The following is a 9,161-nucleotide window of genomic DNA, read 5'->3' on the forward strand; positions in this document are numbered from 1 at the left end:
GTTTCCCGCGTTCAGTGTCTAAGGATTGTACTGCGAAGGGAAATGGCGAGATTGGAATATTTGAACATTATTTTTTGGACGTTATTGGAGTGCCTGTTGTTTGCTCAGCCTGCATGCCGCATTGCAGAGTGCAGTTAGCAAAGGTGTGGACAGGCTACATACTTTCAACCTTCATAACGTGCCTCAAAATATAATAATAATAATAATAATAATAATAATGAGGGTTGTTTTCCCTTTTACCATCTAAAGTTTACCCCTTCAGTACAATGACGTATTTTTCGTGTGTGTGTGTGTGTGTGTGTGTGTGTGTGTGTGTGTGTGTGTGGAGAGAATGGAGAATGAAAGACTGACTAAGAGGGTGTATGTAGGTGAGGTGGAGGGAGGGAGAGGGAGAGGTAGACCGAGGATGAGGTGGAGGGATGGAGTTGAGAGGTATATGAGGGAGGGGGGGGTGAGTTGGGGGGAGGGGAGTCAAATGGTGGGTGACAGAGTGACTTGGAGGCGTTTTGTCTGCGGCCACCCTTTGCGGGATTAGGGCGTCGGGCTATAGATAGATAGATAGATAGATAGTGTGTGTGTGTGTGTGTGTGTGTGTGTGTGTGTGTGTGTGTGTGTGTGTGTGTCCAAGTTTACTTCCTGGCTGCCTGGTCTGCAGCGGAGGGGTCCGGGTCAGCAACAGGGTCAGTAAGGGTCGTGTCAGGTTCTCTCGGGACGTCAGCAGAGTCAGCAGGGTCGCTTGGCTCGGTGGCTGGGTCAGCGGGGACATCACTGGGGAGGTCAGCAGGGTTGGTGGATGGGTCAGCATCAGCAGGGGGATCAGTTTCCGTGGCAGGGTCAGTGGCAGTGTTGGTGGGGTTGTCTGGCGTGTCAGCAGGCCGCTCTCCACCGCCACAGTCACACAGCGGGCAGCCGTTAGCGTCCGTGCCTCTGACACACTGTTCGGGACACCTGATGCGAGGACACAGGTCACCAGGACACACACACAGGCGGCATCCCTCGCTGTCCACTGTGTCCTCACACTCAGAGTCACAGCTGCTGGGCTCGTTCTGGCACTGCTGGGGCGTGCCAGGGCGCGGTCTCAGGGCTGGCGGGAGGCGAGGCACACCGGGCAGCTCAGGCACAAGGGGTGGTATGGATCCCAACGGCACCCCCCCGATGGTGACGGTGACGCCCCCAGGTGATGACTCTCCGTCACACCCACACCGGCAGCACCGATCCTCCGAGCTCAGGTACTGGCAGCGGCTGGCACAGCTTGGCACACCTGGACACAAGTAGGCGTCCTCATCACAGTAACACTCGCGGCACCCAGACGACGCTGACACAGCAATGCGGCAGCCTGGCCCACACCGCAGCCGCGGCTGTCTGCGGCACCGCAGTGTGGGGTCTTCACTCTCAGCCACGTCTGTTACAGCTGCCTGGCTCTCAGTGGTGGCGGGGCGGGGTACGGGGTCTGGCACGAGGGAGCAGTTGCACGTGTAGCATCCCAGCGTAGTGTCAAGGTCCAGACACCCACGCAGGCACTCTGGCACGGGTGGACACACACCCTCCCGAGCACACGTGCAGCGTGGACACCCGTTATTGGCTATTTCCGTGAGGCATCCCTCAGCACACGAGAAGGCAGGACACACGGGCTGTGGAGAATCACAGGTGCAGGTGGGGCAGCCGTCCTCACCCAGCTGCACACACTGGTCCGGGCACGGGGGCAGCTGTGGACACACTACGGGAGGACAGTAACACTCGAGGCAGCCGTCCTGGCCAGGCTGCTCCCGACACCCTTCCTCACACTGCAGCGGCCCCGGCGGACAGTCTGGCAGTGCCACATCACCACACACGCACACCGCACATGACCCGTCAGTGCGCGCGATGCTCAAGCAGGTGGCAGGACAGATGCGGCAACCTGTAACACCACAGTACAACATTACCACATTACCACAACGCGACATTACCACAACGCGACATTACCACAACACAACATTACCACAACGTGACATTACCACAACACAACATTACCAAATATATTCCTACCACATTACACTGCCACAACACCGTAACACATCATGACCACAACACAACACCACCACATTACCACACCACCACTACAGTTCATAACACAGTATTGCTACACCATAACACTTCAATACCACAACACAATATTACACTACATGCCATTACCACAACAACACATTTCCATAACACCACAACACTAACACAACCGCCACACAACACCCGTTACTCCATACTTATTGTCTCGTGAAAGCATTACAGGATAGAAGTAAGTATATCATTGACGCACTAAACACACACAATAGATTTTTCTTTATACTTTGACATAAGGACACTTTCAATGTCTTTGAATATGTTCCTTCTATTTAAACAACTGATGGCACTGAAGCAAAACAAATGAGCTTCACATTATCTGCAAATCATAAAATTGCTCCAGTTAACGGCATACAAATTCATAGTTATTCATTCACTCATCCTTCGTCATCCAATCCTACTTTGCCCCATGAGGAGCGTAGGAGCCCGGGGCTAGGCAAGTTGGTCCTGACATTTAAGATGAGAGTGACCAGCCTCACTCATCCCTGAGTGGCATTACGTATGCAATACCCCAACCACCCCTGCATCGGCTCAGTCCGACTGGGGTGCTGTAATTACCCATTAAACCACCAGGTGCCATAATTTGGTTACATGGTTACCACCCAGCGTAGTAAATGGTTTCCTGGTGTACAGGATATAGTTATACCATAAATATGTTATGTACTGGAGCATACCCTACATCAAAATATGGGTGGATATATCTTGACTTACCAGTTAAATGAAATACAAAAATATATCAAAAACGGGCTAACAAGTACTTCAATCGACTGTACATTAAATACCATAAGGGGAAAAAAAAAAGAGAAAGAAAACAGAAAGGAGAAAAAAAAAAATCACTTGTAATAAATCAACACTGGAATCTTGACTACGATAATTTTGTCGATGTAAACACAAACCCAGGATGACTCATACTAAGCATCATTAACCCTGTCATGGTCGGCACAACTCAAGTATTCTATTCCAGTTTACGTGAAAGAATTTAGAGTTCTTTGAGAGAGACAGGAGCGTGAGTCAACATCGTCACCATTAACCCCCTCATGGTAAGGAACAACTCAAATATTCTGTTCCATCTGCCAGACGATTTTATTCAGCTGAGTGAGACATGGGAGCCTGTGCGTTAATATGAGTTAGTCTAGTGCAGAGGCAACTTGTGTATTCAGTGATAGGTAACGCGGCCATGCTATTCCCAGTACACATACGAATGACAACTATTTCATCACATCTGAAATAAAGGTAGGATTTGTTCCATCCATCCATCCATTGCCAGACGCCATGTATCCCAAACGGGGTGGTCCAGGGCTTAGAGTTAATTGTTTTACAGGGAGGGGCACTAATCCTCTACCAACCCCACTTGACACGTAGGGATGCCAACAGCATCTGGTGTTCCCAGGCGGTCACCCATCCAAGTACTAACCAGACCCAACGTTGCTTAACTTCGCTAATCGGACGGGAAGCGGTGTACTCAACGTGGCATGGCCGTTGGCTACTGAATTAAAGATATTGTTAATGCATTTTTTTCCCCTCCTGTGTACCAACACTTCTTCACCAGTTAGAAACCTTTATGTCATCAGCAGCCTTTCGTATCTCATGATGCAGAGAGAACTAGAAACGTTAGGAGAGTGCATACCTCCGCAACACCTACAAAAAGTTATGATTTACTGCGGTAATTCCTCTTTCTTACCAGATATTTTTACAGTCTAACATAGGCAATCAGTACTACGGTCTTTGACTGCCCTGTTCCACAGTCTCATAGAGCACATACCTCCGCCTGCAACAATAAAATTTGAACATTTCCTAAGTCAGGAGTCAGATAGGCTACATATCAAAACCTACTAAACTTTTCGTTGATCCACCGCCCACTTATCCACCACAGCCTACTGCACTGACATCCGATCACAACTTTCCGAGATATATTGTATCAGACAAAGGTAAATACATAACTTCCTCCAACTTCATTAACGGAGGTCAAAATGAATTTACTAACAGAGAGTAACTGTAGCCTACACTTGACGGCCACAAGGACAATTGCTACATCCCTAGGGTCTTCTACACTGAAGCCGGGAATCAGACGGGCCCGTATTATACGTGGGGTAAGGGGCTTCGTAACACCCGTTCCTCATTTATTTATTCTAACATCTAAATAATCTCGGAAATGAGGTTTATATGATTTTTATAACACAATTTACATCACTAATATACAAAACCATACTGAGGTGTAATGTACAGAATAAATCGCTAAAGAAGAGATGTTACGAAATACGACCTACCTTTTGAGGAAGAATATTCACTCGTACAAAAGAACGTTTCCCTGGACCATACAGGGTATTGTAGGCAACCGATTCTCACTAGCAGATATGTTGGTGATATTATTATTATTATTATTATTATTATTATTATTATTATTACTACTACTACTACTACTACTACTTTTTGGGAATGTTAGTTTTTCCACGAGGGTCATTTGCAGTGTTTCCGTCTGAAGATTTTAGTGGGGAAATGGTTCATTAGGATTATTTAATAGTCTGCATGCTCGGTTGGAAAGAAAATTTGATTGGGTAAGTTTTATTTTAGCGTGGTTTCTAGCAATGTTAAAGTGATTGAAGGATTCGGTAGTATAGTTTTTTTTTTTTTTTTTTTTTTTTGTTATATGCACAAGACCTTGGATTGTTGCTCTGGTATAATACTGTAGTCGAGCAGAGTGGCAAGGAGGCGGACCAGTTAAACGGATTCTTTTTTCGGTAATTCAAAATCATCCAAACCCAGAATCGGAAAAAGTGTGTTAAAATATGGAGAGAGAGAGAGAGAGAGAGAGAGAGAGAGAGAGAGAGAGAGAGAGATCTTTCCAAAATTTATCGAATACTATCTATCTATTGCCAGACGCCATAATCCCGTAAGGGGTAGCCATTTGACTTCTGAGTTATTTGTTTTACGGGGAGGGCACTAATCCTCCACTAATCCACTTGCTGACACGTAGGGAGCACGTATGGTTTGGTTATATGGTTACCACCCAGCGCTATAAATGGTTTCTTGGCTTACAGGAAACCATTTGGCTTGTCACTCAATGTAAAGCCACCTGAAAAGGTAAGAAAAGCAATAAGAAGTGACAGGAAAGATGGGAGAACTAGGAAGAGAGAAGAGCAGGCACAGAAAAAGAATGATAAAGGCTAAGGAAGACGTAGGCAGCACTACATCAAGTGGGTGGATGATGGTCGCCACCACCTACCACCATAACAGAAAAGTCGAACCATTTGAAACAGGCACTAGCAGAGACTGGGTTTTCATTGTATTTCGCTTGTTATAAATATTCTTCAGACGGAACTGGGAAGATACTTATTTCTCTCTCTGTACAGCCAGGAGCAAAAATTCACCAGTGCTTATGTTCATAGAAGGCGTACGGCGGCATAACTTAAATTTTGGATCTTTTTGTGTTTATAGGTACATATCATTTGACCTAACCTAACCAACCTAAAAAAAAAAATAATTATAACTTCCTCAAAATAAGTTCAAATTTGGAATCACCTTAAAAAAACCCGTATTAGTGACGAAATTTACATAAAAATCAGAGAACGTGCAACAAACACAAAAGATTCCACGTTTTTGATGGCTGTGTCGATGGAATGTGTGACAAGAACTACTATTATGTGACTGCAATATGGCACAAACAGTAAAAGAGTGTGAGGAGGAAGGGGAAAAATATGAGAAATATGGAAGGCGACACACTACTGGCAGAGGATATTCGGCATATTTTTCCTCAAGGCTGTGCGAGTCCAACCTAAGTGAACAAAGGCCTTTAGCAACCTCTGTCCCATTTTTTTTTTTTTTTTGAACTGTGACGGGTAAAATCGTTTGAAAAAATCGTCTAGCAATAATTAACATAAAATCGCCTGCCCTTAGCTTGAGAAAATAGTGTAGTGTTAGACAGGTTAGTGAAAAAAAAAAAAATGGAGAAGGAAAATGGAAGTGACCATCCTGCAAAAAAGAAACGGAATACTGCGACAGGGATACACAAACGCTCTTGTGACCACTTCCCTGTCGTAACTCAGTTTTGATTTGCAGGGAGGACAAAGAGAGAGACTGTCGAATCTTCCTGTCTCCTGATCTACCTTCATAAATAATTCTTGGCAACGAGACACAAATTAATGCAGGTTATAATTATTTTCTGCATGAAGATCTGGAAAACGGGTGCTAAATCTTCCCTTGTCTAATCTATCTATTGCCAGACGCCATAATCCCGTAAGGGGTGGCCATTTGACTTTATTTGTGTTACGGGGAGAGGCACTAACCCTCCACCAACCCACTTGTTGACACGTAGGGAGCTCGTATGGTTTGGTTATATGGTTACCACCCAGCGTTGTAAATGGTTTCTTGGCTTACAGGAAACCATTTGGCTTGTCACTCAATGTAAAGCCACCTGTAAAGGAAAGGAAAGCAATAAGAAGTGGCAGGAAAGATGGGAGAAATAGGAAAAGAGGAGGGCAGGCAAAGAAAAGAATGATAGGCTAAGGAAGAAGTAGGCAGCACTACAAGTGAGTGGATGATGGTCGCCACCACCTACCACCTATTCTTCCTGTAAATTAAAATATATCTAAGTTACAACAGGAAATCGATTGCAAATAGGTTTGAGAATGGCACCCTGACGTAAATATGGCACCCCAGACGTAAATGTTTGAGAATGGCACCCCTGACGTAAATATGGCACCCCAGACGTAAATGTTTGAGAATGGCACCCCTGACGTAAATATGGCACCCCAGACGTAAATGTTTGAGAATGGCACCCTGACGTAAATATGGCACCCCAGACGTAAATGTTTGAGAATGGCACCCCTGACGTAAATACAGTATGGCACCTGGCGTTAATATAGCACCCGACGTAAATATGGCACCCCTGACGTAAATATGGCACTCCAGACGTAAATATGTTTGAGAATGACACCCCTGACGTAAATATGGCACCCCAGACGTAAACATCGCACCCTAGACGTAACTATGGCACCCCTGACGTAAACATCGCACCCTAGACGTAACTATGGCATCCTTGACGTAAATATGGCACCTCTGACGTAAATAGGGCACCCCAGACGTAAATATGTTTGGCACCCCAGACGTTTTGCCCGCTCAGTCCGATGTATTTTTCGATTTACACTTGCATTCAGACGATTTTGCTCAGCCCAGGGAAGGACTTTTGAAACTGGAGCGGTTAGACTGATAAACCCTCTATCACTACGGGACTGCCATTAAGCTGAATAAAATCGTCTCAAGGTAGAAAAAACATTGAAAAAAACATTATGGGAGTGGGGTTTATTTTCGTTGGGTAAGGAAGCTCCCTAACACCTCTTCCTGATAGATTTATTTTTGGATGTGGGTGGTCAATATCCTTCTGTACGTTATTTATGTAAAGTATGGCGATACTGGAAGGATTTATGTAACAGGAGAGGACAGTAAGGTGTAATAAACAAAATAAATCGCTTAGGTAAAGGTGTTAGGGAGCTTCCTTAACTGATACGAGGTTAATTCGTACCTGTCTGTGTTTGTCCCAGGGCCGTCGCCGAAATCACCAGCGCCACCAGTAAACATTGTGCGCGCCACCTTCCTGCTAACATGGCGCCAGGTTGACTCACTGACGACTGGGGAAGCGAGGCAGGGACGGTAGGCAGCCAGGAGAGTGAGGCAGGCAGGCACGTAGGCGAGACGAGTGAGGAGGGATGGTAGGCAAGTTAGTAGGTAAGGAAGGGAAGGAGGCAGCTGAATTTCCCTCCAAGGCACCCCAACGCCTCTTAGTAAGCGACCGAGGACTACTGATGGCTACCGAGGACTTAGGGAGGTAAGCGAGACTGGTTGGGAGGGAGGTAGGGAGGTAGGGAGGCAGGGAGGCAGGGAAGGAGGAAAACTGGACTACCGCACCCAACACCACGGCGCCCCTCAACCAACTACTCTGGGTCGCTGTCTTCCCACGCTTTATTACGAGAGAGAGAGAGAGAGAGAGAGAGAGAGAGAGAGAGAGAGAGAGAGAGAGAGAGAGACTGGTTGTTTCATATTTGGTTTTGTCTGCAAGGCTTCGACTGGGTGTGTGTGTGTGTGTTTGTGTGTGTGTGTGTTTGTGTGTGTGTGTGTGTTTGTGTGTGTGTGTTTGTGTTTGTGTGTGTTTGTGTGTGTTTGTGTGTGTGTGTGTGTGTGTGTGTGTGTGTGTGTTTGTGTGTGTGTTTGGGTGTGTGTGTTTGTGTGTGTGTGTGTGTGTGTGTGTGTGTGTGTTTGTGTCTGTCTGTTTGTGTGTGTGTGTGTGTGTGTGTGTGTGTGTGTGTGTGTGTGTGTGTGTGTGCTATTTAGTGAACATTCTTTAATCTGGCAGACGTGTGTATAGGTGTGGGGGGGGGAGTGGCTTTGTATACATTTTTTATGCAAGTGCAAAGAATCTTCCAAAATACACAGTTTTATGGAGAAAGTTTTTAAATATGACTTAGTGACGCATACGTGTTTAAACCATAATCTCTATCATACGCGACTTCGAAGCACTTTTACTATTTATCTATATCTATCTGTGTCTATCTGTCAGTCTATCTGTCACTCTACGTTTGTCAGTTGCTTTTTCATTCATTATTTATTTGTTTATTTTTGCAAGGTACATTTCAAAAGTCTATGGTATGCTACTTATTTCTTTACATATTGACACAGCCTGCATCGACAGCATACAAGAACACATTATTCCCTTCAGTAATATGATGCTCTTTCATTTTATTCACATTACCGCTAGACAATTTTATCTCTGGTGCGAATTTCGAAGTCTGTCAACGTAAATAAATGTGTCTGGAAGTAGAAAAAATAAAATACAAAAATACGTTATCAGATTTAAGAGGTAAAAGAACAACAGGCAAAATAAGTCGGTGAAGAGGTGGTGTTACGAAGCTCCAAAGACGAATCGAATAAGAACCTGTAGGATTTCGAAAACAATCAATAAATACCTCTGGAAGTAGAGAAAATAAATTCAAAAAGGTTATTGGCTTTAAGTGGTAATGTGCACTCAGCAAAATAAATCGGTAAAGAAGAGGTGTTACGAAGCTCCAAAGACG

The 9,161-nt window shown here is 45.2% G+C and overlaps 1 protein-coding gene and 1 non-coding gene across 2 annotated transcripts; both read right to left on the minus strand.

The window, feature by feature from the left end:
* Positions 1–629: 629 nt before the first annotated feature.
* LOC145415340 (uncharacterized) lies at positions 630–7,697 on the minus strand. Its single transcript, XM_080284615.1, has 2 exons — positions 7,616–7,697; positions 630–1,897 (listed from the first exon to the last, which is right to left on the minus strand). Exons 1-2 carry the CDS (start codon positions 7,695–7,697, stop codon positions 630–632), a joined length of 1,350 nt encoding a protein of 449 aa, XP_080140741.1.
* LOC145415482 (5S ribosomal RNA) lies at positions 3,463–3,581 on the minus strand. Its single transcript, XR_013900083.1, has one exon. It is a non-coding gene; the product is annotated as a 5S ribosomal RNA (ribosomal RNA).
* Positions 7,698–9,161: the final 1,464 nt, after the last annotated feature.

This window comes from Coenobita brevimanus, chromosome 102, assembly GCF_032717465.1.
Source record: "Coenobita brevimanus isolate Jiangsu-jjx chromosome 102, ASM3271746v2, whole genome shotgun sequence".
Classification (NCBI taxonomy): domain Eukaryota; kingdom Metazoa; phylum Arthropoda; class Malacostraca; order Decapoda; family Coenobitidae; genus Coenobita; species Coenobita brevimanus.

Excerpts from the sequence above, each read along its gene's own strand:
- LOC145415340 (XM_080284615.1), bottom strand. The coding sequence starts at position 7,697 with ATGTTAGCAGGAAGGTGGCGCGCACAATGTTTACTGGTGGCGCTGGTG. Across the intron at positions 1,898-7,615 it reads CCTGGGACAAACACAGACAG|GTTGCCGCATCTGTCCTGCC; the intron begins GTACGAATTAAC and ends GTGGTGTTACAG.